We start from the raw sequence: 27,865 nt of genomic DNA, 5'->3' as shown, positions 1-27,865 counted from the left end.
ACACACCCTGTCTCTCTCAGAGTTGCATCACTCAGACACTCACATTGGCAGGCTCGCAGCGGCGCATGCATATCCCGATCGAGCTCCCTCCTCGTCCCCGACTCTCCATCGTTTCTCTCAACCCCAACTCGAGGTCTTTGTCTCCTGATAATAATTTACTGTTAAATTGAATTTCAGTGCTTGTTTTTTGTTTCGTTTTGATTGTCAAATTTGAGCAATTGCTGAATAATTCAGGGAACAACACTAAACAATATGATGAAGCTGCTTAGGCTTGAGGTTGATCATGGTAACTTGATTTTACATGCAATATGTGGGATCAACCTCCCGGTCACTGCCAGAATTTTGATTAATCAACTAGGAACCCAGATCCTCTCCGGATCCTCAGAAACTGAGCAGATCAAATGATCTGTTGAAATTTAATTCAATGACTATAATTATTATAATTTTTAAACGAGCTTTCTGTTTGTAACCGTTGGATCAACTTTCAACGGTCTAAATCATTTGATCATTTGCCTCAGATTTTAGGGATCCGCAGAGGATCTGGGGTGCTCAACTACTAGGGTCAGGGTGTAATGGTTTTCAAATAACTCCAGTGTCTTTGTATATTGACACTTTTATTCTTTTGGTTGGGCACAGCTTGTTGGAAGAAATTCTCACCATATTACTGAGGCAACCTTCAAAGCATTTACAAGGAGTCTCAGACAAGCAACAGAATCTGCCAGTTTCAATTCCTCAGCCGCTCTCTCAGTCACATGCACAGAGATCGACGTCGTTTAGAGTAATTATGGCGGATGACGATGGAAAATTGCCGATTTTCTCCTCCACCAACGACGATATAATCGTCGAGATACTTTCATGGCTACCAGTCATATGTCTCCTCCGATTCCGTTGTGTATGCAAGTCATGGCGCGCCTCAATTTCCACTTCCGATTTCATCGCCAAGCACCGAGGACGTACCAACTACAACGATAACAATAAGAATATCGTGATCATCTTTAAACGTCCCCCTCTACTTTCCCATCATATTCGGGATCCGCCATCTCGATTTCTCCAAATCGTTGACTACCAATCACTGAAGAAGAAGAACGATGCCTCCGGCGACTCCGCCTCCGCGTCTGCAGCAGCAATACGAAGCCGACGTAGAGACCTTGAAGATGAATTTCCAGATGATACTAGTCTCAACGATTCATCCCTTGTGGGTTCTTGCAATGGCCTCATCTGCCTACTACTTGACCCTCCACCTAGTGAATGCTATCCAAAATCCTATGAAAATATCAGACCTCTTGTGGAACCCTAGTACCAGAAAAGCCCGTAAGTTACCGGACATTGATTTGTTTCGTTTCGGTCCACTTTATTATGGACTTGGCTATGATTCCACCGCTCAAGACTACAAGGTCTTTTTGGGCGGTTTTAATTATCCCGATGATCCAGGACTGGTTGCAATCTTTGCACTCAAAACGGGTTCATGGAAGATTGTGGGAGCAGACCACATCGATGCTTCCTTGGTAGAAAGCCGTCGGCGAGGGTGCTTCTTAAATGGAGCTCTACATTGGAATCAGAATGACAGAAGGAACAAGGGAATAAAAATCTGGTCCTTTGATTTCGCACAGGAGAAATTTCGTTCGTTTTCCTTTGTTAGGCATAAAGGATATAATACAGATGCGGGACTGGGGACTATTGGAAATCTTCTCTTCTTTTACACTTCCTGCCATAGCCTTACAAATCATCATGACTTGGAGGACGCCGGCCTTACCATATGGGTGATGATGGAATATGGGGTGGATCAATCTTGGACTATTTTCGCAAAAATCCGCTCTGAGATTTTCCCTTCAGATGTGAAGTGAGTGATGCCTATATCCCATATGGAAGATGATGGTGAAGTTTTGATGCAATCGAGTCAAGGTCACTTGGTGTTATATACCAAGGAAGATGAAGAGGAAGAAGACACATGCAAGATTGTACTCAACATTCCTGGTATTGAAGAAATTCCGGCTTTGTACGTGCAAGCCGTTATATACGTGGAAACTTTGGTTTCACCAGTGACTGGCAACGCCTAACTCGTACATTTGATTTGAAACATACCAATTGGAATTGCGAGCCTTTCCTTCCTTTGCTCCTTTTATTAATGTAACAATTTAATAACGTAATTGTCGAACAAATTAAGATACTGGCTATTATCCAGTGTTATTTAGATTTATACTACTTACTCTCGGTCTCTTCCTACTATCATGGTGATGTACGTTTGTGTGCAGTGTGTATAATTAGCCCGATCTATATAAATCCAAGCTGCATTTCTCTATAAACGAGACCAAACATACATACATATAGTTGTGGAAGAGAATGAGGTTGGTTAGCGTAGGGTAAAACAAAGATGACAACATCAATGAATTTGTACTGAAAGTTGCAGCATGATAATGTAAAAATGAACTTTCTACGCCGAAAGAAGGCTAAGCGACAATAGAATGAAGCAATCAAGAATTGAGCATATCAACGTTTTACGTTCATCAAATTGTTTATATATAGTTCTGGAAGAGAATGAAATGAGTTTGAAAATTTGTACATTATAATTTATATGCATTCCTACAACTTCTGCAACACATTCTGACGACACACCACACAGAGATTCAAGTACTCCCTACAACTTCATTCGACAAACAAACTCAAAAGATTTACATAAGACTAATTGGCAGCCGTGATCCAATGCAATGGCTAATGGCTCAAATTAACAAAAATTCGGAAAAGGTACTAACTAAAATTCCTGAAAGTGCACCACAAAATTTCTTCTGTCAACTCGTAGTCTTGGTGAAAGGTTTCATCAATGTCACCATCACCGGGAGGATGCCCTTGCTCAATGTCTCATGGTACTCTCTGAAGGATTTGTTTGCCAGTGTGCAATTTATAAACGGAAGAAATGCTATACGTACGTTTTGGGGCAGAGGTCTAATTGGCAAGGTGCAGAAGAACTAGGATACAAATTCCATTGAACTGGCTGTTGATTATTTAATAATATGGTTAATTTTGTAGTTTTCTATACATTTAATGGTATTTAGAAACCTATAATTAGTGTGAGGTTTAGAGTTTGTTTCGGTATTACTTTTTTAGTCTCAATACATTATTCAATTTTTTTTTTTCAAGATTATCCTAAGAAGGGCTCATTTTATAAATTTCGCACATGACCCGCAAAATCTCATAAATGGTCGTGCATTAGGGCTTGGACGAGCGAAATAGATGGAGATGTCTGCATCATGATGATGGCATATTTTGTAGCAATAAAAGGCTACAAAATAGATGGAGATGTCTGCAGTCGAGGAGAAGGAGGAGAGAATATCATCTCTGTTTATATTTTATTCACTATGTTTATTGTTAATTATAGACACATGAGAGTTTTGATGATTGAGGACTTTCGAATTATGGTTTTGATGATACTGTGATGCTTTGGCATTTGCTTTCCTCTGTAGACTTATAGGCTGGTAGCGTTGTAATTTGTATGTCATATTCTATGAGTCTCCAAACTTCGACTTGCCTTGACAGTAAGGGATGATACTTGTTATCTAAATTTTCCGTTTCTGTATTTGTAGGAAGGACTAAGGGAAGAGAGCGATGATGACATGGGATTCAGCTTGTTCGACCAGAGGTTTTCATATCCGTTGTGTTCTTTTTTCTCTTTAGGCAATTGATGAACAATTCTATTCCAAATTTTGTTTGAATCTGAGAAAAAATTCAAAATGTTGTACGTTGATATTGCTCTCACTTACCTATCAAAAGATTTTAGCTTGGCAAATTAGCTGGAAGATGTAATTGTGTTGTTCACATGTTGGTTTTCTGATTTCATTACCTTTGCGGTTTTATTTGCTTGATGGCGATTTTTCTTACGACATTATATGATACACGTATCTTTGTTTAGAAAATTAAGTATACTTGCAAGGTACTAGTTGAAGGATTACAAAAATATCAGGCAGGCGGAGGATTCCAACATAACGTTTGGCTAGCTACATCAACTTGCACTAATTCAGAATGTTGACAAACATTTGAGTCCAGAAATTTCGTCAAGTTAAAAAATCACAAACACTGCGTCCTTGTTAAAACTTGTCAGTCTATCGAAAAATCGAATGTACGATGTTCCTCCTGTAGAAGTACGTTCCAAAGCTGCCATTAATAATGCACGTATAAGACCATATTATATTCATAGACTCGACCTTGTACGATCTCCCTTTTGCATTCTTTGACGGTGATACTCGATAGCAAGTAGAACAAAATCATGCAAATACGAAAATTAAGGATGGGGAAGCCATCTTGGATTTTGGCCCTGCATTCTTAGTTGTGTGAGATATACATGGTTGATATCAACTAATTATGCATATTGCAGTTATATTCCCTTAATTGATGGGGTCTTCATAACCTTTATGAATTAAGTATATGATTTAGATGTATCAGCCCTTTAAGGGAAGAGATCCCTATTTAAAAAAAAAAAAAAAGGGATACTCCTCTTGATCGTTAGATTTGACTTTAAAGAAATTCTATGGTTGAGATTAAATCATAGGCCACAGAATCTCAACCACAGGATTTCATTAAAGTCAAATATAACGGTCACGAGGATGTTCCTATTTTTTTTTTTTTTTTAAATAGGGATTCCTTCCGTTAAAAGCTTCCTTAGATGCATAATGTTACGTTGGGAACATGAAGACTGCATTTGAGAGTGTGCATTAAGTGTATTTGATGCATCAACATTTTTTTTACTTAAAATAACTTCAAAGGTTTGGTCTTTCTGTATTCTCACGTAGGGTTGAGTTAAGATAATTTCTTGGGTACGGATGACCAAAGCGCTTAATTGTCCGATTGTATACACAAAGCACGTCATCCGTTCACTGGTGTGGTCTTGCCCACTCTTCAGTTTGAACTGATGATCTCTCACATTTAAAGATATGAATTTTTTTAACTATTTCGTCAATATATTTACTTTTTTCATTTCTCTTACCACGTAATTTGGAGTTTAAAATGACATTAGACGATAGTATATGCAATTAATTACCATGTCTACAACAAATCCAACGAAGTGAGACCAAATCAAGTGACGATCGTACTTGAAGTCGAAACCTTTGGCATATGAAATAGTACTTACAAAGCCCCACGTGTTTCATGTTTGATAGTAAAAGTAAAAGCAACTTCACCTGCCGCCACGGTCGTTTCAAGTTTCAAGCTTTCAGAATTCGAACCCAGAAAACCTTATTTCTCTCCATATCCGGCTGCAACTCCCGACAGTCAAAGCCCGTCGAGCTCCAACCCACCTGGCCTTTCAGATCCGTCCCCCTCAGCAATGCTCTGTTCTGTGCCAGCGACCAAGTCCGGGTCGAACTGGCTGAACCGGCTCCGGTCCAACAAAGGCTTCCCCACCTGCGAGAGTTCCGACCTCGATAACTTCCTTACCCGAAACCTAAGCTCTTCCTCGGAATTCCCGAATCCCAATGTTGTCTCACCATGCACAAATTCGACTCGCCCGGATTCGGACCGAGTCGATAATCGCTACGGAACATCGTACCCCAGCCGAGACGACCAGAGTGGGGCAATCATCGGGATGATGAGCAATGTTCTGTCGGAGCTATTTTTTATGGGCGGCGCCGACGAAAGCTCTAAAATTTCTGGGAAAAAGATTCCTAGAAAGCAAGCAAACCCCAGAGTCTGTGTCGCTTCCTCGAGCAACTCTAATGGCGACGCCACTGCAAATGCAGCGGAAGAGAAGAGCTCCGGCTGCGAGCGGAATGTCGAAAATGCCTTCGACAAGTCGGCGTCCGATAACAGCAGCTTGGTGGGGAAGAAGAAGAAGAAGAAGAAGGAAGGGGGAGGGAATGTGGGTGGTGGGGAATGTGAGGGGGAGGAGGAGGAGGAGGAGGAAGATAAGGGGGAGATGAAAGGGTATTCGAGAAGCGAAGTGACGGTGATCGATACGAGCTGCGGGGTTTGGAAGACGGATAAGTTGGTGTTTAGGAGGAAGAATGTGTGGAAAGTTAGGGAGAAGAAGGTCAAGGGGAGGAGCTTTGGGAGACATAAGAGGAAAGTGGTTGATGAGGAACATGTTGGTGATGACATTGACAAAAAGAAAGCTAAGGTTTCGGTTTTGGATGTTGAAGCTGGTGGGGATGAATGTATAGCTCTCAACTCCACTCATGAAGTAAGATACTAAGATTCTGTCTTGATTAATTTGTTAATTTTGTGATAGTTCCTACTTCCTATCTATAGCTTGTGATTGCATGTGTTTTTCTGTTTCGATTTAATGATTTAGTATCGTCATTGCTTTCTCTTCATCTGCAAATGCTTATACTGTGATTACATGTGTCTTGGTTCATAATTCACAGAGTTGTATATATCTTCTAGTTAATCTTTCGCTCATGGTTGTTTCATATTTGTGGTTTAGGCATTTTTCTAGTAATTTGGTAAACTGAAATCGATAAGTTTAACGTGCCCGATTACCTCTCCGGCTTTTGTATTCTTTTGGTTACATTTAGAGCACTCCTTCCTTTTACCATTTGTGTTGTTAGGCGTTCTAATCAGTTAATCTCATTGCGCTTTGTTATTATATTAATGACAATTATCAGTATGGAAGGTGAAAGGATAGCACTCTAACTGATGCATCTGTAACGGTGATTAATTTGTATATCTGCTTTAAGGCCATGTAAAGTACAATGCTGCAAGTTCTTCGGAGAGCATCCATGGTCTCTGAATCTTTCTGTTTTCGCACCCCTTAAATGCTTTGGATGTAGCCGGCTCCACCTAAAGGTTTTTGATTCAACTGTTATGATGAATAATTAAATTTTATGTTCCAATTCTGAATTTAGTATGCAGTTGTTGCTTAACATAAATAAGCATGAATCACGGCAGGACAGAAACTAATCTGTGTTTTTTTTCTGATATGTTGCATTTGATGCCATAATCGTAGATTCGTAGAATAATTGATTAAATTTTATGTTCCAATTCTGAATTTAGTATGCAGTTGTTGCTTAACATAAATAAGCATGAATCACGGCAGGACAGAAACTCATCTGTGTTTTTTCTGATATGTTGCATCTTGCATGCAATTTGATGCCATAATCGTAGATTCGTAGAGTTTCTGTGCATGTTATTATGAAACTAAGAAATGTAAGTTTGTTGCCCTTGCTTCATTGTTCAGGGACAGAAGCCGCAAAATGACACACTAGATAATCTTAATGATGGAGGGGAAGAATTCGACAAATACCTGCCGGATAATAAAACCAAAGATATAAGAAAAGGGCAAGTGCACTTGAAACTACTATCTGACTTTAACATTTTGTGTTGCTGCATGTAGGTATTTATTCTTCTCTTGTTGAATGTCATGCAGGTTTCCTTTCAACCGAACACCGAGAAATTTGGAGAAGCATGGCTCCTCTGTTATATGTGTTAAAGGCCTTCCTACAGATGGTAAAAAAAGGAGGAAAGCTTCATAGGAAGTGTCTCAAGGACAGCCAAAAAGAATACAAAGCTTGATTGACCAGAAACCGGAAAAAGAGTTTTGCACCAGAAAGAGCTAACTATCGGCAATGCAACAACGTAATATGATGGTACCAGCGGTCTTTCTTTAAGTGCAAAGATTCAGTTGAACATGTCATCTCCCTCTACGAAAGAGTGGAGGAGGTTCGGTCACGCACAGGGCTTCGAGATGGCGGTGCCGATGATCACGGTGCCTGAAACAAATGTCATAATAGAAGCTATTTTCCCCAAAAGGAGTTTGTAGTTTTGAAAGTTTTGCAAACCTACTGATACGAAATGGGAAATGATTACGCACACCTCTTTTCTCCTTCTACGCGGCTCAGGGCTCTGTATTTTTTTGCTCACAATTCTTCTTTAATTTATTCAATCAATTTAGATAATCATCGGCCTATGGGCCTATGTTATTGGTTTCTGGCTGTATTGAAAGCCTATTGGGCTCAAAAGTCGCAAACGACTGTAAACAAAAGCTCCATCCATCTAAACGCCGAGAAGAAACCATTTTTTTTTATCAGGAAAATGGCCGCTGTGTGCTCACCCTTTTCCCGCTTCTTCTTCATCCTCCTCGGATTCTCTCTTTTCATTTTAACTAGCTCCTCCTCCTCCTCCTCCGGCCACCGCTCATTTCTCACCGCCTTCACTTCCAACCTTCCGTGCCCATCAATGCTGTCGCCGAAGTAGGTAAGCAACTCTACAAGATTCTAATCGGTATAACTTGTGCCAGGGATGCTCTTCTCGTTCCTTGAAGAAATTGTGGTCGGCGAGGAAGAAAGCCAAGTGCTTTTTAACAAGAATCCAGCTTTGGCTCGATACCCTTGGGTTCACTGCATTCTCGGATTCATTCATTCCGTTCTGTTGGAATCGACGGCCTCGTGCTTTCTCAGTTGATTATAAAATCCCCAAGTTTGTTAACTGCTGAGGAAATTGGTCCGTTTCTGCAATTTGTGCTCGACGATTTGGAAGGGAAGATTGAGCCGTCGCGGCTTAAGCGGCTTTTCGGGACAGCGGAAGCAAGATTCTTGGTGGGTTTTGGATCAGAAAGTCAGATCGCTTCTTCACCGCGGCGTTCCCGTTGACAAGATATTCGATGTTCTCAACAAGGTTAATCTGCACGAGGCATTGTCTCAAGTCAGTTGAAGAAATCGAGAGAACAATCGCATTCTTCGACCGCTTTGGCGGCATTGATTTGATAGTTAGGCGTCCCAATGTCGTTCTCTTTTGGAAGGGATTCTCTCCCTTCTAATCTTTCTTCCATTTCCTTTTCTTTTATTTGAATGGTCACGGATAAGCTACATCAATATCTTATATTAATTTTTTTTATAAAAATAATAAAACAAAAATCAATATATGAGAGAAAATGAGAGAAGGGAATAAGAATAGGAGAGGAGATAATCCATTCTCTTTAAAACGTTTCGCAGCTCTAAGAATTCCCTATATCTAGACCCTCCCTTGCACAAAGAAAGATCTGAAAACAATTGCCCCTTGACTACTCAGAAAACTCAAGCCCTTGTAGCTAGCCCAATAACAAATGTGTATTCAATTGAGATTTTTATGGATTTATAAATTTAAGGATTCTGATAGAATTTATTTAATTAATTTTTAGAGATTTTATGTAAAATTTTGAGTGAAATCTTTTGAATTTTAAAGAAAGATGTGAGATTTTAGAATTCTTAAAATAAATTACGAAATATTTCAAATTTTCTCGAATTCTCCAACTTTTTATAATCCTTTAAAATTAATTTTTAATTAAATACACATGGAATATTATAAACTATCATTTAAAATTTTGATTGAATACACCTAGACTTTCAGAGAATCACTTAAAATCCTGATTGAATACCTCTGAATTTGTAAAAAAAATTAAAATATCTCAAAATCTCAATTGAATACCCCACTATAAGATTACAATTCTAATAGGATAATATATAATCCAAGAGATATAGATCTCAATTGAATACCCCACTATAAGATTACAATTCTAATAGGATAATATATAATTCAAGAGATATAGCATGATAGGATTTACACGATTACATTCCTAATCTAATAGTACTATATATATATATATATATATATATATATATATATATAGATATAGCATGATAGGATTTACACGATTACATTCCTAATCTAATAGTACTGTATATATATATATATATTAGTGTAACCCGAACGATCGATCAATAAGATTTGAAGTATTCAGCCATTCGTTTTCTACTACTATGGCGGATGATGGTGGAGAATTGTCGATCTTCTCCTCCAACTATGAAGATATAATCGTAGAGATACTTTCATGGCTACCGGTTATATCTCTCCTCCGATTCCGTTGTGTATGCAAGTCATGGCGTGCCTTAATCTCCACTTCCGATTTCATCACCAAGCACCTAGGACGTACCAACTACAACGATAACAATAAGAATATCTTGATCATCTTTGAACGTCCCTTTCGACTTTCCCGTCACTTTTGTGATCCCCCATCTCGATTTCCCCAAATCGTAGACTACCTATCACTGAAGAAGAAGAACGTTGTCTCCAGCGTCTCCGCCTCCGAGTCTGCAGCAGCAATACGTAGAGACCTTGAAGATGAATTTCCAGATGATACTAGTCTCAAGGATTCAACCCTTGTGGGTTCTTGCAATGGCCTCATCTGCCTACTACTTGAACCTCCACGTGGTGACTGGTCTCACTCGTACAGAAAACGGTATGAAAACAAAAGACTTCTCTTGTGGAACCCTAGTACCAGAACAGCCCGTAAGCTACCAGACATCGATTGTTTTCGTTCGAGCCCAAGTTTTTATGGATTCGGCTATGATTCCACCACTCAAGACTACAAGGTCCTTTTGGGCGGTTTTGATTATCCCGCTGAAAGAAAATTGGTTGCAATCTTTGCACTCAAAACGGGTTCATGGAAGATTGTTAGTGAAAGCTACCTCCAGGTTTCCGACATAAACATGCGAGGGTGCTTCTTAAATGGAGCTCTACATTGGACTGATATGAACTCTACGAATACTGGAACAACAATCAGGTCCTTTGATTTCGCACAGGAGAAATTTCGTTTCTTTTCCCATATTAAGCATAAAGGATGTTCCATGTGGACGGGAGTGGGAACTACTGGAGATCGTCTCTTCTTTCACACTTCCTGCATTGATCAGTTAAATCATCCAGCTGACTTGGAGTACGTCTTCACTGTTGTGCTAGGATAGCACCAAATCTATTTTGGAACCAACTCAAGCTAACCCACAGGAAATATATCAAATAAAATGCAAGAACAAAATATAAAAGACACCAAGATTTTAACGAGGTTCCTCCACAGTCAGTGTAACTGGAGTACGTCCTCGGAGCAGTAGGAGCTTACCCAATAATCCACTATCAACCAAATGGGAGTTTACAAAGTGTTGACAATCTCTCAACCCAAAAGCCCAATACACCCAATAGCTCTCACACACCAAAGAAACAAATAGAGAAAGAAATATAATGAATAATTTCTTCTCTATACATATAGCTCTCGGCTATTACAACAACACCTACTTTGGTGGATGATTACTAACCAATTGAAGCAGCAACTTGTTCTTCTTTTTGGGCTGACTGCAAGACTCCCTTGCTCTCTGCAAAACTCTCTGCAAAACTCTATCTTTTCTCTTTGCAAAAGGAGCTTTTTTTCTCTCACTTGTTTCCTACCAAAACCGAAATGAATGAACTCCCTTGCTTTGAACCAATATTTCCTTTTCTTTTAGCCAACACTCACGGGTGTTTAAGAGACAACAAAACATCTTTTCCCATTTTCCTCCCCAAAATAAGGAAAGGTGTTTCCACCTTTGGATTGTTAATTTTAAAGAATGGCCACTTGGCCACTTATTCAACAATCTCCACCTTGGCCAAGTTCCGAAAAACGTCATGATAAGCCAAACAACACAATTAACACACAACATCACTCCCAATCACTAGCAAGAGAACAACTCATGCCGAGCCAATTCTCCAAAACTCCTACTGCTCAACGCCTTCTTTATATAGGCAAAATGTGAGCCAAGTTCAAGCAATGAACAAACTTGGCTACACCAACAACCTTAGTCAACATATCAGCGGGGTTGTCTTTAGTTGGAATCTTCTGGAGAATGATTTCTCCTTCACCAACAACTTCACGAACAAAGTGATAACGCACATCTATGTGCTTGGTCCTCGCATGATGAACCTGATACTTAGCCAAATAAATGGCACTCTGACTATCACAATGCACCTCCACCTGCTTCTGATCAACCCCCAAATCTCTAATCAGCCCATGTATCCAAATGGCCTCCTTTATAGCTTCAGCAACTGCCATATATTCAGCCTCTGTAGTAGACAAAGCAACAGACGACTGCAAAATGGACCTCCAACAAACTGGCCCTTTAGCCATAGTAAACACATAGCCTGTAGTAGACTTTCTTCCATCCAGATCACCTGCATAATCTGAATCAACATAACCAACAGCAAAATGACCAATACCAGAGTCATCCCTCTCAAAGCATAAACCAACATCTCGAGTACCATGGAGATACCTCAATATCCACTTAGCTGCATTCCAATGCTCTTTACCAGGATTATGCATATATCGACTCACCATGCCAACTGCATGAGCAATATCCGGTCTAGAGCATACCATTGCATACATCAAACTACCAACCAAATTTGCATATGGTATATTTTTCATTTGTAGCTTCTCTTGATCAGTTTTAGGACATTGTAGAGAACTCAATTTAAAATGAGGAGCCAAAGGGGTACTAACCGGTTTAGTTGAATCATGAACTCCAAACTTCCGAATCAACTTCTCAAGGTATTGTCTTTGATTCAAACAAACCAAACCCTTCTCTCTGTCTCTAGTGATCTCCATGCCAAGGATCTTCTTTGCTTCACCAAGATCCTTCATCTCGAACTCATTCTTCATTTGATTCTTCAATTTCTCAATCTCTTCAACATTCTTTGAGGCAATCAACATATCATCAACATATATCAACAAATAAATAAAAGACCCATCTTGCAACTTCTTGAAGTACACACAATGATCATATTGACTTCTAGAATAATTTTGGCCTCTCATAAATTTATCAAACCTCAAATACCATTGTCTTGGAGATTGCTTCAAGCCATAAAGTGATTTCTTCAACTTGCAAAACAAATTTTCTTTCCCTTTCACCATATATCCATCCGGTTGACACATATAGATCTCTTCATTCAAATCACCATGTAGGAAAGCCGTTTTCACATCGAGTTGCACAAGCTCAAGATCATATTGTGCAACAAGAGCTAACATAATACGAATTGAGGAGTGCTTCACAACTGGAGAAAATATTTCGTTGTAGTCAATGCCCTCCTTTTGTGCATACCCTTTAGCAACTAATCTTGCTTTAAATCTTACATTGCTTTTCTCATCAGCATCTTCCTTCTTGGCATACACCCATTTGCAACCAATAGCTTTCTTACCCTTAGGCAATTTAGCTAACTCCCAAGTTTTGTTCTTCAAGAGAGAATTCATCTCATCACCCATGGCATTGCACCACTTCTCCTTTTCCTCACTCTCAATGGCTTCCTCAAAATTGGATGGAATCTCATCAGTGATAATAGGAAGAGCAAAAGCAACATAGTCACTATACCGAGCTGGCTTGGTAATTTGTCTTTTTCCTCTGTTCTTGGCAATAGACTCTTGAGGTGAAACTTGCTCTTCAACTTGAATAGAATCTTCAAGTTCAACTTCTTCAACATCCTCATGGTCTCCCACTTCTTCACTTGTAGTGGCTTCGACATCAGCGGAAATAGGATTTGAAGTACTAGAGGCAACTTTCTCAAGCTCCACCTGTTGGATATTTTTCACATTCTTTTCAGAGTCTCTGAACATATTTTCTTCATCAAATGTCACATCTCTGCTGATTACGAGTTTCTTCATCTCCGGGCACCATAACCTGTAACCTTTGACACCACTACTAAAACCAAGAAAGATAGCCTTTTTGGCTCTAGGATCAAGTTTATTTTCAGTTACATGAAAATAAGCAGGTGAACCAAAAATACGAATATAATTATAATCATTAGAAGGTTTTCCAGTCCATACCTCCATTGGCGTCTGACCCTGAATAGCAGCTGAGGGTAATCGGTTGATGATGTGACATGCATAAGTAACTGCCTCTGCCCAAAACGACTTGCTCAAACCCGACTGAGACAACATGCATCTAACCTTCTCAAGCAAGGTTCGATTCAATCTTTCTGCAACTCCATTTTGTTGTGGAGTTCCCTTGACACTGAAATGTCTTACAATCCCTTCTTCTTTGCAAACTTTAAAGAAAGGGTCGGATGTGTATTCACCACCATTATCCGATCTCAAAATCTTAATCTTTCTCCCAGTCTGGTTCTCAACCATTTTCTTCCAACCCAAGAAAATACTCAACACCTCACTCTTGTGCTTCATAGTGTAGACCCAAGACCTTCTTGAATAATCATCAACAAAGGTCACGAACCAATGTCTACCACTCAAAGAGGGAGTCTTTGTAGGACCCCAAACATCCGAATGCACATAATCAAGAATGCCCTTCGTCTGATGTACAGCAGTACCAAACTTCACTCTAGTTTGCTTTCCCAAGACACAATGCTCACAGAAATCAAGCTTACAAGTCGTGGCACCTTTTAGAAGACCTTGTTTCACAAGCCCTTGTAGAGCTTTCTCACCGGCATGGCCTAATCTCATATGCCACAATCTAGTAGTATCAGAATCGGATGTGCCCATATTTTCTGAGACTACATATGCTTCACCTGTCACAGTGTTTCCTTGCAATAAATACAAATGGCCACTTCGAGGAGCTTTCATCACAACAAGTGCACCATAAGTCACCTTCAATGTCTGCCCATCTGAATGAAACCTGAAGCCCTTGGCTTCCAAAGTTCCCAAAGAAATAAGATTTTTCTTCAAATTCGGTACATACCGAACACCTGTCAACTCTTTAACCATGCCATCATGCAACTTCAAACGAACTGTACCAATCCCTTTTGTTGTGCAAGGATTGTCATCTCCCATGAACACAACAACACCATCAAACTCGTTCAAGCTTGAAAACCAATCCTTGTGAGGAGTCATATGATGAGTACAACCCGTATCCAACACCCACTTAGTAGCACAATCAAATGATGAGGAAGTGGTTAAAGCAAAATCAGAAAAATCTGTTTCAACCTCAGCAACATTAGCTTCAGAACTTTCTTTGCCTTTGGTCTTCAATCTAGGACAATCTTTCTTCCAATGGCCCTTATTACGACAAAAGGCACATTCATCCCTTTCCAAAGGTTTTCTACCTTTAGAGTTTCCTCTAGGTCGAGACTGTGATTTTTTCCTGCTAGAAGAGGATCTCCTCTCCGATGATCTACCTCTAACAAATAAAGCTTCAGAGGTACTATCATGATTTTTATCTCTATGCCTCATTTCATAATTCATCAAGGCATTTGACACATCTTCAAATTTCACAGTTTCTTTACCATGCATAATAGTGGTAACAAAATGCTCATAAGAGTCCGGCAAGGAATTCAACAATATTAAGGCCTTATCTTCATCCTTAATATCCTCATCTAAATTTAACAAGTCGGCAATCAACTTATTAAAAGCATCAAGGTGTCTAATCATTTTTGTACCTTCTTTGTATTGGAAGCGGTAGAGCTTTTTCTTCAAGTGTAGCCGGTTCTCTGCACTCTTCGTCATATACTTGTCTTCCAATTTTTGCCACAACACACTTGCCAAAGTCTCCCGCATCACAAAATACTTCTGAGTTTTTGCAAGGCACAACCGAATTGAAGAGCAAGCCCACAAATTTAATTTCTCCCATTCCAGTTTCGACATAGCTTCAGGCTTCTCTCCCAAGGCGGCAAGAAGATCTTGTTGAGCCAACACATCTTTAACCTCACATTGCCACATCCCGAAGTTGTTTGTGCCATCAAACTTTTCCACTTCGAACTTTGCATTTTGCACCGTAGTTCTTGCAAACCCGGAGCTGCTTCCAAAAGGATTCTCATCTTGCCCGTCTGACATCTTTGGCAACTAGACAGTACCCAAGAGCAACCAGTGCTCTGATACCAATTGTTGTGCTAGGATAGCACCAAATCTATTTTGGAACCAACTCAAGCTAACCCACAGGAAATATATCAAATAAAATGCAAGAACAAAATATAAAAGACACCAAGATTTTAACGAGGTTCCTCCACAGTCAGTGTAACTGGAGTACGTCCTCGGAGCAGTAGGAGCTTACCCAATAATCCACTATCAACCAAATGGGAGTTTACAAAGTGTTGACAATCTCTCAACCCAAAAGCCCAATACACCCAATAGCTCTCACACACCAAAGAAACAAATAGAGAAAGAAATATAATGAATAATTTCTTCTCTATACATATAGCTCTCGGCTATTACAACAACACCTACTTTGGTGGATGATTACTAACCAATTGAAGCAGCAACTTGTTCTTCTTTTTGGGCTGACTGCAAGACTCCCTTGCTCTCTGCAAAACTCTCTGCAAAACTCTATCTTTTCTCTTTGCAAAAGGAGCTTTTTTTCTCTCACTTGTTTCCTACCAAAACCGAAATGAATGAACTCCCTTGCTTTGAACCAATATTTCCTTTTCTTTTAGCCAACACTCACGGGTGTTTAAGAGACAACAAAACATCTTTTCCCATTTTCCTCCCCAAAATAAGGAAAGGTGTTTCCACCTTTGGATTGTTAATTTTAAAGAATGGCCACTTGGCCACTTATTCAACATTCACCATATGGGTGATGATGGAATATGGGGTCGATCAATCTTGGACTATTTTGGCGAAAATTCGTCCGGAGATTTTCCCTCCAAAAGTGAAGTGGTTGAAGCTTATATCCATTATGGAAGACGATGATGAAGTTTTGATGGAATCGAGTAAAGGTGACTTGATATTATATATACCGGAACAAGACATTTGCAGGATTGTACTCGACACTCCTGCCCGGAACGCACAAGTGGTAAAGTACGTGGAAACTTTGGTTTTACCGGTCATTGGCGGCGGATAGCTCATGCTTTGATTTGAAGCATACCAGCTGGTATTATGAGCCTTTCCTTTGCCTTGCTCTTTCTATTAATGTAAAAATATAACGTAATTGTCGTACATATTAAGATACTGGCTATTATCCATTGTTATTTACTCCTTTCATGATCATGTACATTTGTGTGCGGTGTGTATACCTAGCCCGATCGATGCAAATCCAAGCTGCATTTATGCATACATATAGTTGTGGAAGAGAATGAGATCTGTTAGTGTAGGGAAAAACAAATATTGAAACATGCATGTTTACCTTCATCAGATTGTTTACATATAGTTCTGGAAGAGAATGAATGAGTTTGAAAATTTATACATTATCTGCATTCCTATGGAAGTTTCTGTAGTAGAAGTAAATAGATCCAACAAGACACGAAACCTTCAAAATTAATCCCGACCGACTGGTGCCGTTACTCTAGAAGTATACAAGCATTTCCATCTTCACAACGTACAATAAGCATTTTGGTATGAAGCTTAGAAGGGGTTCTCAAAGGCTTGCTTGTGGAAGCTTGATATCTCTGAAGCACATGATGACAATAATAAGTGGAGCCACATGGAACAACAACTTGCCTGTTAATCTGAATGTACATTCTTTTCTCGTTTTCCAATCTTTACGAGAGTGAGAAAGGAACAAGATAATTAGTCTTCGTGACATACAAGTTCTTCTCCACGTATATGTTTAATACAAATGAAAGAGTTTTTGTTGTGACAGTGCTAATAGCTAGAGTAGACCAATGAGGACGTTGAATACGGAAGCATAATGGAATATTCAGAAGCACCTTCCCCTTATAAGTTAGTTTGTAGGAGTAATATCTCCCCATGCTATCCAACTTGTATTGCTAGCACGTAACCACGGACTTGATGGAATTATGTCTATGATAACATGATAAGGAAGCCATAAAAGGGAGGCGACCATAAGCCAATAAGGTTTTCCGTTTTGTAAAAGTTAGAAAAGAGCGTATCATACATAGTCTTACTCTTGCTTTGCAAAAAGACTGTTTTCACGCCTATAACCTATGACTTTTCAATTACAAAAGAGCAACATTTCGTTGCACCAAAACTCGCCCCCATGTAAGAGGGTCATATATAAATAATGGGTTTGCTAGAAAATCATGAGGTATAGTGAAGGCATAAGTGATTGGTTAGACACAATCCACTCCAATAATTTAAGATTGCGACATAATTAGAGCATGTGCCATTATTTTATGATTCTAATTAGTCCATCATTTGTACCAAATACCACACTCAAATCCAACCGGAGTTCGATAATCTTTTGTGCAAATAACGACAATCGTTCCACCAAAATAAAAAACTAGGTTTACATAAAAAGTGAAAACGACAATCACACAAATGTTTTTTGAGAATGTGAGGACTCAATCAGTGGATGCCATCTAGCATGGCCCTATAAGAAGAGTCAACTTTCTTTCATCCTTATCCATTAAACAAACAATATTAGACGCTATAATGAAGGATTAAGAGCCACTAATGCGGGTCATTAGCTGCATGTCTACCTACCTCCGTGTGCCATCTTGTTATCTATAAAGTTTTGAATGTAGTAACTGGAGAATTACCCTGGTAATTAGGGTTTTTTTTTCCTTTCTAATTCGTAATATTCCGAGACTATTTTTTTTCTTTTTTTTTTTAGTGTAAAATAACGTCTATATAAATAAAAAAAATTTAAGTGTAACGACTAAACCTCTATGTGATATTGCTTACCTAGTGATGATGTTATATTAAGTGAACTTGTTTTATCTACTGAGGACACAATTGTACGATATCGACAAAAAGTTATCATAGTGTGTTTGTTTAAGAACTTTTTGACACTCTTCTTTTTCAGTTTTAGTTTCAGAGATAAATTCTATCTATAGAATCTTAACCATGACTATAAATTTATAAAATCTTAACCATGGCGTTAAATCTATAGTACTTTATAATTTATATATCATTTTATTTTGTAATTTATGATTTATGATATAATTATATAATTTTTTTTAACTTATATATTATATAATATATTTAATTAAACTAAAAAAAAAATCCCCTAGGCCTCATCTAATCCTCTAGACGGTATGTTTAGGCTAGCGACTTTTTGACATTGGCCGAAGACTGTTAAACGAGTAAAGCCAGCCCAATTAGAAGCTAACAACCACACGCTAGCCTTCCCCAATAAGAAGGCGAGGACAGCCATTGAGAGTACACAGAAAAACGCAATTAAAACGTAAGATGCCCCTATTAGTCCAAGACCACTCCCAAGGCCACAAATCAGACTCCCTCCACTAGCACTCCACGTGGCTCGATCCTACACATGCGATCCATCGCCGCGAGAAAATTTTAATTGTGATAGGAATACAAATGGTATACTACGTGTTTTTATCTAAGTGGTAGGAAATTTTATTAAGTTATTAATTTTTTAATACACATATTCCACAATTTGTATAATAACACATGATGTACTACCTTTCGTGTGCCAATCACATTAAAAAATCTCATCATCGCCGCCCCCAGGCACTCAAAAATATCTACCACGCCGGGCCCGCCCTGCCAGCTGTCCTCACCCAAAAAATCTCCCGGGAAAAAAGAGATTTCTTTTAATTTGGACCACCAGATGCCGAAGCCAATGACGCCGCGCCTTCTGATCAATCTATGGCCACTTGTCTTCGATTGGGTTGATGACGTGGCAGATCGGCCCCACCGCAACAGGGCCGTAGATATTTTCCTACCCACTGGTAGGCTGAGATATTTTTCACCGTTAGATTGATTGGGAATCGGCATCTTCGCCGTCCGATTGATTTGGGACTAGAAGTTTCAGATATTTTTACGGACAAAAAGGTCTGAACATTGAGCAAGAAAGGATGAGAAGCATTGAGAGAATTTCCCAAACTCTCAAGCATCGCTGAGACATTGCGACGCTCTGTTTCCTCCGGTGGGTGCAAATAGAAATTTAGAGAGAAATGGGCGAGGTGGGTATCAATAGCGAGGACGTGGAGGCGAGGCTGCGAGCAGAGGCGGAGAAGAAGGACGGCGGCGAGTGCGACTCTTCCGTCGGGACGATGCGGTGGGAGAAGCTGCTGCCGACGATGAACATGCGGGTGTTGCTTGTGGAAGCGGATGACTCCACCAGGCATATTATAGCTGTGCTTCTCAGGAAATGTAGCTACAGAGGTTAGTGGGGTTTGCTTTAATTTGCTTAAAGTTTTTGTTTTGATGGAATTTATAGCGGATTCTGCTGAATGATGATCTGGGATTTTGTTTAATTTGATTAAAGTTTCGGTTTTGATGGATTTTGTGGTGGATCTTGATGAATGATGAACTGGGTTTTTGTTTATTTGGCGATTTTTGGGTGGATTTTTAGGTGTTTGAATTTTTATGATCCCGTCAGTTGGATTCTTTGCTGCTTTTCTCTTTTTAATATATTAACTTGTTGGATAAGAAAAAAAAGGAAAGATTTTGGATGAGGAATTGAAGATTATTGTTGAACTTGAATTAGCATGAAGTGGAAGCTTTTATATTGGGCTTATCTTAATGGAAAGAAACATAGGCCAGTTATAGAAATGGATGTAAAGTCTGTAAGGTCAACTATATATTGTGTGTTCTTTAAATCTTATAAGTTTGCATTCATACCAAATTGTTAAGCAATTAAAAGGCTGTAAATTTTATAATTTAACGATATCGATGAAGGCGTTTAGCACTAGTTACATAAACAGAATGATTTCTTTTTTTACTGTCACTTGTTCTGAGTTCAGTGAACAAGGGAATTAATGGTTAAAGTCACTCGCTTTGGCCTTCATTCGTTATTGACGAAAAGGATTATATATTCTGCTTAAGCATGAATGTTTTGAACTGTTCTTATGAAGGCTCCTGTTTTTTGTTTGAGCAGTTGCTGCTGTAGCTGATGGCTTAAAGGCTTGGGAGATACTGAAAGCAAGGCCTCATAACATAGACCTGATACTGACAGAGGTCGATCTGCCATCGATATCTGGATTTGCTTTGCTTACGCTAATCATGGAGCACGAGATCTGCAAAAATATTCCTGTTATAAGTACGATACGAAGAACAAATAAACGTGGATTTTGATTAATAACTGATTTGATTTTTTCAAAATGGTGGTGCTTAACAAATTTGCTCTTCTTTTGTGATCTTGCAGTGATGTCCTCTCAGGATTCAATTAGTACGGTTTACAAATGCATGACGAGAGGTGTTTCTGACTATCTAGTCAAGCCTATTAGGAAGAATGAGCTGACAAATCTATGGCAGCATGTTTGGAGAAGACAATCTGTATGCCTGCTCAACTTTCTGTTCTGTTCTTTGGTTTAGCTTGTAATTTTTGTCGTATGGTTTCTGAACAAACCTAAATTTTATTGTCTGTCAGTTAGCCCGAAATGGCCCCCTTAATGAGAGTGTTGGACAACAAAAGATCAAAGCCACTTGCAAAAACGATGGTGCAAGCAATCATTCAAGTGGCTATATGGCACGTGTTAACGAGGACATGGGAAAAGGGACTGATTCTCAGGTTCGTGTTTTATAATTTCTAAATGGCACAGAAAAAGCATTCTTAGCATGCATTTGAATTCTAACAGTGTAGATTTTTTATGACTATCCTATCATAATGCTTCAAATGCTTGATGATAGGAACTTCCTTTCAATTTAGGTTGAATTTTTCAGTAGACTGACTGTACGATTTATTCTCTTGCAGAGCTCTTGTACAAAGCCAGACTTCGAAACTGAGAATGCCCCTGTGGATAAGCAAATACAGGGAAAAACTTCTCTTGGTGACTTGAGAATGAAGAAAGATGAAGCACACGCCAATTTTGGCAAGAAATTTCTTACGCATGGAAATGCAGCTAGAGGTTTAACATCTATACCTTTCCATTTTAATAGCTTCTTGTCTGTTCAGCTATGTAGGAAGGCCTGCTAACATTTTATGATTGTATCAATCCAATTAGGAACAACTGAGGCTGCCGATGAAATCACTGACACAGCAGTTTCACCAGGCGAGGGTGCCAAGGCAGAAAGTCAGAGGAGGGATGATAATATGACTAGTGAAGCTTGTGACAATAACGATCTACTTGTCAACTCTTCTAGAGATATCACTGACTTTATTGGAGCATTCAGTAAATATCCAAGTAGCAACCAGAGAAATTCTTCTTCAAGTAATGCACCTAGCATGTTTGATTCTGCTCCACAATTGGATCTGTCCTTGAAAAGACCCGACTCCAGTGGCTTTAAGAATCGAGTTACTGAGAAAAGGCACGCCCTTGGCCACTCTGATGCTTCCGCCTTTTCAAGGTGAGTTTCCATTTTGTACACTTGGAATTTGGTGACTTGTGCACATCAGTTTTGCTCTTCCACCAGACTTATTTTCTATATCAATTAACGATCTGTCTTGCAGATACATCAACAAGCCAGTGCAGCCCCAGAAAACTTCACTGTGTGATCAGCAAAAGGCATATGAAACTACGTGCGAGAAGAAGCAAACATCTAATACCAATGCTGATTGTGGTACTCCTGCTACGACTTTTAGTACTCCCAGGAGTATTATTACTCTAGCTACCGGTCAATCTAACCAATCCGAAGTTGGAATGTCATGCCCTGAGCAGAGACTATTTCCTCTTCCAGTTCCCGTGAAAGGCATAAGGGTTAACAATCTAAGCAATGGGTATGGTACGGTACTGCCTCCAATGTTTTGTGCACAATCAAGTCCATCACCAATTGCTAGTTCAGCTGCCCAGCAGGAACCCTCATTCCTAATGAATACATTTTACCCCGCAAATCTTCAAACAGATAAATCTGAGAAAGTATACGGCACACTTTATCAAAATGCCAAAGTTACAATGGACCAAGCAATGCAGAATCAGGATCAGAGATTCAATGAGGATCAAGGGCATATGTCCTCAGCAACCGATCAAAGTGCAAGTAACAGTTTCTGTAATGGCAATACAGGTCATCTCAGTAGCAAGGGGTATGGAAGTGCTTGTGGAAGCAACAATGTTGATCAGGTGGCTATGTTTAGGGCTGCTCCAGAGCACAAGAACGAAGACAGTTTCTTTAATCAAAATGGAAATTCTCATCGATCCAACCAAAGAGAAGCAGCTCTAAACAAGTTCCGCTTGAAGCGCAAAGATAGATGCTATGACAAGAAGGTACATCACTATCTTTGTCAACCTTTCTCTCATTGTTCTCATTTTTACTACTATTTCTGCCTCTCCTACCCTAGTCCCCAAAGAAACTCGCATTTTAACATGAGATGTTTCATTTTTCAGGTTCGCTACGAGAGCAGAAAGAAACTCGCAGAGCAGCGCCCCAGAATAAAAGGGCAGTTTGTTCGTCAAGCGAGTACTGATCCTTCACCTGCAGACACTGATGGCAATACATATGAGGGTTAACTACTTATAGAGTTTCTTGTACTTCAAGTTAAGATGGCGGATGGGTAGAGTATATAGCTTTGTTATACCGTTTTTCAGTTTTTGATGCCAAGAAACACAGGTGAGGAGAATAGTACAGGCCTGAAGAAGCTTCTGACATCAGTTCTACTTTCATCTTTCAAGTATATATGTATTAACTTATTTTACCAATGTATCCTCTGTAAAATGGGGTTGTATATTTTTCTTCCTAGGGATGTTTTAGTCATTGTATTTTTGTTTGTTATCACATAGGTTTGTTCATTCAAGATTTCAAATCTCAGTGGGTATACAAACTTCATTTGATCATTGCTTGTGTTATTATCACTAACCATATATTTTGAATGAACCCCATTAGGTATTAGGTATAAGTTGTATATTATCGACGTTTAACTACGCCTTTGTTAAGATCAAGTGCCCCACCATGAGGTTGTGAAGAATCCACGTCGGAAAGTTTAAAAGCTTTGCAAGCTGTTATAAGGAGTTGAGCTACTTACCTATTATTGATTAGTTTTTGAGTCAGACTTCTACTTCTTTCACAAGATCAGAATAGGTTCACACATGTATCAGCTTTCAAGCTGTTATACGAGTTGAGCTACTTACCTGTTACTGATTAGTTTTTTGGTCGAACTTTAACTTCTTTCACAACATCGAACATGTTCACCCATGTGTCAAGCTTGAAATGTTGCCACACGTGAATTACGTCATGCAGGCTACTTTCTATACCTGCTCATTCCGTAAACAAATAAGCATGAGTTGTTTTTGTACATTTAAATTCTGATTGTGGTGAGCAAAAACTGAGTGCTCCAGTCCACTCTGCAGCTTGAATTCATAAACATCATTTTCTACCAACCTATGGATATAGATACGTCGTCGTCTTGGATACAGCCTACGATTACTTGCATGCTGTCCAAAAACAAAAGGCCTTGTCAAAGTCGTCAGTGTCCACAACTTGATGATTGCCTTCTCTCTTTCCCCACTAATTGTGGTAGGTAATTTCCCAACTTGTAAACAAGTCTTAGTTTATAGGCAACTCAACTCAAAGGCACGTTCCATCTTTTTCAAGTACGAAAATATGGCTTCGTCAATAATTCATACCATCACTAATGCATGCCGTGCTTAAGTTGTGCAGTGCATTAGTTGAAATAATGCATGGGATATATTTGCAGATGTTGGGATAGAAAGATACGGATGCAAATGAACAACATGTGGTCTTCGCCACCACCAATTTGCAGGTATATCATATGGTTATCTTCTCAATGCAATCATTCTAGGCCCAACTAAACCAGCGAAAAACTCAGTATGTCATTACGACAGTATCTCAAATCAATCCATATTGTCGTGTATTTAATTTTTTTATGTATACGGTGACATCTCAGGTATAAGTAAACTTTAGGAAAAGAAGGGTCTTTCATTTTCTCTTACAACAACCATCCCCACCACCACCCCCACCCTCTCCATGGCTGTGTTTGTATCGACATGGTAACTTCTTCATTAGTGACTTGTCCTGCATGTCCAACCATGTGACACACCTACCGAAGTTTCTCTTCGTCCTCCAGTTCATCAATGACTCAACACACTCTATTAGCCTGGATTGGCTGAATATGATGGTGGTGGAACCAGAGGGCTACTATCATACGCCCCCAAAAGAACATGTTTATCTCTAAACAATCAGTGAATTATAAAAACCCTAAATCTTTTTTTTTTTCCTTTTTCCCTATTATAATCAAAGTCATAAAGGAGCTTTCTTTTTCGGACCCAGATGGAAGAAAGAAGCAAAATTTAAGAGGAAAAAAGACTAGTCAGATGAGTGGATGAGAAATCACTCAAGTGAAAAGTTCCAATAAACCAAAAAACAAAGTACCTCCCAGCTTTCAAACAATTGAACAGCAACTGTATAATATTCTCTTCAAGATTCTTAACAAGAGGGTCCCTCCTAATAATGAACCAAATCATAATACAAAACAAAGTAAGCCTTAGTTTAGGTTGAGTTTCACTTTGATATCGTAGACATATGTATAGTCAAGTTGACTAGAATAGCGTGCTCTCCATGACGCTCAAGTTTGAATCATCTCCTAATAATTTAGATGTGATTAGAATATCTCTCGAATAAAAAAAAAATGCTGGGGCTCATCAACTAACAGTCTTGTGGCATTTTCTTAACTAAAAAACACCTAAAAAGACATAATAAACCCAAGAAAATGAATGATTGGTGATGTCTCCCAGTGGCTTCCAAAAAGCCTGTTTACAGATTCTCCATGTCTTCTCTCCTTATGAACTCTCTCTGGTAAATATATTTGAAAACTCCCCCTCTCTGATTGTGTTTAGACTTTAGACCCTAGTTAAGCAAGATTTTCGCTGTCAATTAATCATATCTTAATCCCTAATCTCAAAGTTTTAATGATTAATCTTCCATTTACTAGAACAAGGGAGGACAAAGCTGAGGAGAGAGAGGAGAAGAGGGGGGGGGCGCTGCCACTAGGCTATATTGCACCATTTTCTTCTCACTCGCATTCAATCAATAAGACCGGCTATATCTCATTGCTCTTTTAAAAGCCTTCACTTTCCTCTCAATTATTCCAAAAGTGCTTCCCAATCTCTCATTCTGGCTAAGATTGATCGACAGAGATATCCCCAGTATCATCTGTCTGCTTTTGAATTTTGATCATCACCATCATGGTACCCTATATATATTTTTACATTATATTTCTTGGTAAAGCATAAAAAGGTATAAGAAGCGTCCATAATTTCAACTTTTGAAACTTTGTTGCATGGCACACAACATGTACATTCATGAATCATCATGCATATCTTGAGACCTACTCAATGATGTATATTCCCGCATATATATATATATATATATATATATATTTCTTTTTCTCAACAAGAAGGCGACATCCGTGTAAGTCAATTGACCTAACATTCATTTACACATCAATGTTACGTGCATGGATATTGACAATAATATGAACAACCTAGAATATTCATGAATTAATCAAGACAGATGATGGATGGTCTATTGGTTTGATTACTCTATTTTCCAAATTAACAAGAACTTTTCCACCCTAACCCTAAGTCGTAAGTTGTTTAGGACTCTTAAGCCGCAAAGGGGTTTACTTGAACCAGCACAACTTCCTATGTTTTCATGTCGTTTTCAAGCAGCACTACTATTTCCTTCATGCAAACTTTTGCATTTGCAAGTTAGTAAATGGACAAATATATATAGAAATGCAATTTGCTTTTAGGAAAAGGCTAAGCTCTTCACCTCACGGTCCATCCCATTCGTGAATCATCCCAAAAGTACCCTATCTGATGTGCTGCGTCGATCCACAGCAAGGCACATCAACCACGAAGCATGATCAACCATTCAACATCGATCAACAGGTGTACAATGATCCAACTGTTGATATATGTGCATGATTTTACATAAACATGTAATATTTTCTCTTTGTTTTTGGATAATTAAGTATGTTATGTTGCTGACTATCAATTGATCTAATGTCACACACACACACACACACACACATATATATATAGGTATATATATTCGAATACATGCTACTACCTGACAATAGTACAGATTCACGGTCGTATAGTATAAGATTTTTTCAATCACCTTTTTAAAGTAGAAGCGTAGAAGTTTACAAGCAAATATATAACTTACAGCCCCTTCCCACCACAATATGAGGAAGCTGCCAGTCAAAAGTCCAAGAGAGAGCAAAATTATTGCTACTTTTTGCACCCTTTATTAACCGCGTCACATCCCTCCCCTCTTGCTTAACCCTGGAAACCTCCTCTCTCTCTCTCTCTCTCTCTCTCTCTCTCTCTCTAAATATTTGTAGCTCCAAATGTCTCAAGCCCTAAATTATTGATACTTTTTGCTCCCTTTATTAACCCCGTCACCTCCCTCCCCTCTTACTTAACCCTGGAAACCTCCTCTCTCTCTCTCTCTCTTTCTCTCTCTCTTCCTCTAACTCTCTCTCTCTAAATATTTGTAGCTCCAAATGTCTCCAGCCCTCACAAAATCTCCTAAACACTGTGGCAACAAACACGGACTTAACATTTGCAAGCTCTACAAGAATCTTTTATTACTATTCTCTACATTTGCCACCACAATTCTCTCCATAATACTAGTCGTTTGGCTTATCCTCCGCCCCACGAAACCCGAGTTCTCCCTCAAGGAAGCCGATATCTACCAGCTCAACCTCTCCAGCAGCTACCTCCTCAACTCCTCCGTCCAACTCACCCTACTTTCAAAAAACCCTAATCAGAAAGTCGGGATTTACTACGACGAGCTTCAAGTCTATGCTGCATACAAGGGCCAGCAAATCACTGTCTACACTTCTCTTCCTCCGTTTTACCAAGGACATGAAGACAGTAACATCTTGACAGCTTCTTTGGTGGGAATCGGTCTGCCAGTGGGTCCCTCTTTCGGTTATGAAATGGGACGTGATCAAACGGCTGGTAGACTGGTTTTGAATCTCAAAGTGTTCGGACGGCTTCGATGGAAGGTCGGAGCTTGGGTTTCCGGGAAGTATAGGGTCAACGTAGATTGTCTTGCTGTCATGGCTTTTGGTCCTTCTGTTCCAACTGGTCCTCTCACTACAAGGCAAGGGACTCAGTGTTCTACCAACGTCTGAATTGCGAGAGAAACTTACCTATATCATGCTTGGGATAACGCCGTAGTGGCATCGAGAAGTTCTTCCTTGGACTACAAAGACTACTTCGTACTACTATATGTTTGTTGTTTGGTTCTTGAATATTTGCTTGGTCATGTTTGTTGATCTTTTGTTCTGCACTTAAGTGCTTGTAAATTTGTAACAATCATATGATTGACATATGGGACTGGAAGTAATGATCATATATGAGTGAGAATGATAAGCTTGCTCAATTGTACCATTGATCT

General features: G+C 39.2%; 4 protein-coding genes, 1 long non-coding RNA gene and 1 other non-coding gene across 6 annotated transcripts; all 6 read left to right on the top strand.

The window, feature by feature from the left end:
• The first annotated feature begins 255 nt into the window (after positions 1-255).
• On the top strand, positions 256-1,844 carry LOC148698918 (putative F-box protein At5g52610). The gene is made up of 3 exons (XM_088686945.1): positions 256-286; positions 519-1,175; positions 1,279-1,844. The coding sequence occupies exons 1-3, from the start codon at positions 256-258 to the stop codon at positions 1,842-1,844; spliced, it is 1,254 nt and encodes a 417-aa protein (XP_088543071.1).
• A 1,372-nt stretch (positions 1,845-3,216) lies between these two features.
• LOC148698917 (uncharacterized) lies at positions 3,217-3,810 on the top strand. The gene is made up of 2 exons (XR_015966895.1): positions 3,217-3,485; positions 3,579-3,810. It is a non-coding gene; the product is annotated as an uncharacterized LOC148698917 (long non-coding RNA).
• A 1,348-nt stretch (positions 3,811-5,158) lies between these two features.
• On the top strand, positions 5,159-7,631 carry LOC137721534 (uncharacterized). The gene is made up of 3 exons (XR_015960455.1): positions 5,159-6,166; positions 7,163-7,263; positions 7,352-7,631. It is a non-coding gene; the product is annotated as an uncharacterized LOC137721534 (transcript).
• A 2,088-nt stretch (positions 7,632-9,719) lies between these two features.
• On the top strand, positions 9,720-10,700 carry LOC137721034 (F-box/kelch-repeat protein At3g23880-like). The gene has a single exon (XM_068460156.2). The coding sequence runs from the start codon at positions 9,720-9,722 to the stop codon at positions 10,698-10,700; it is 981 nt and encodes a 326-aa protein (XP_068316257.2).
• Positions 10,701-19,186: 8,486 nt separating this feature from the next.
• On the top strand, positions 19,187-23,268 carry LOC137720114 (two-component response regulator-like APRR5). The gene is made up of 8 exons (XM_068459125.2): positions 19,187-19,723; positions 20,439-20,600; positions 20,706-20,836; positions 20,931-21,071; positions 21,255-21,408; positions 21,505-21,847; positions 21,951-22,701; positions 22,822-23,268. Exons 1-8 carry the CDS (start codon positions 19,513-19,515, stop codon positions 22,942-22,944), a joined length of 2,016 nt encoding a protein of 671 aa, XP_068315226.1. The 5' UTR covers positions 19,187-19,512; the 3' UTR covers positions 22,945-23,268.
• A 3,570-nt stretch (positions 23,269-26,838) lies between these two features.
• Positions 26,839-27,858, top strand: LOC137720338 (NDR1/HIN1-like protein 26). The gene has a single exon (XM_068459394.2). It carries the CDS (start codon positions 26,964-26,966, stop codon positions 27,597-27,599), a length of 636 nt encoding a protein of 211 aa, XP_068315495.1. The 5' UTR covers positions 26,839-26,963; the 3' UTR covers positions 27,600-27,858.
• The last annotated feature ends 7 nt before the right edge of the window (positions 27,859-27,865 follow it).

Source organism: Pyrus communis, chromosome 1 (genome assembly GCF_041283825.1).
Source record: "Pyrus communis isolate YQ-2024b chromosome 1, ASM4128382v1, whole genome shotgun sequence".
In the NCBI taxonomy this organism is placed as follows: Eukaryota; Viridiplantae; Streptophyta; class Magnoliopsida; order Rosales; family Rosaceae; genus Pyrus; species Pyrus communis.
Note: the sequence above shows the minus strand (reverse complement) of the source record. Positions and strands in the feature narration are given on the sequence as shown.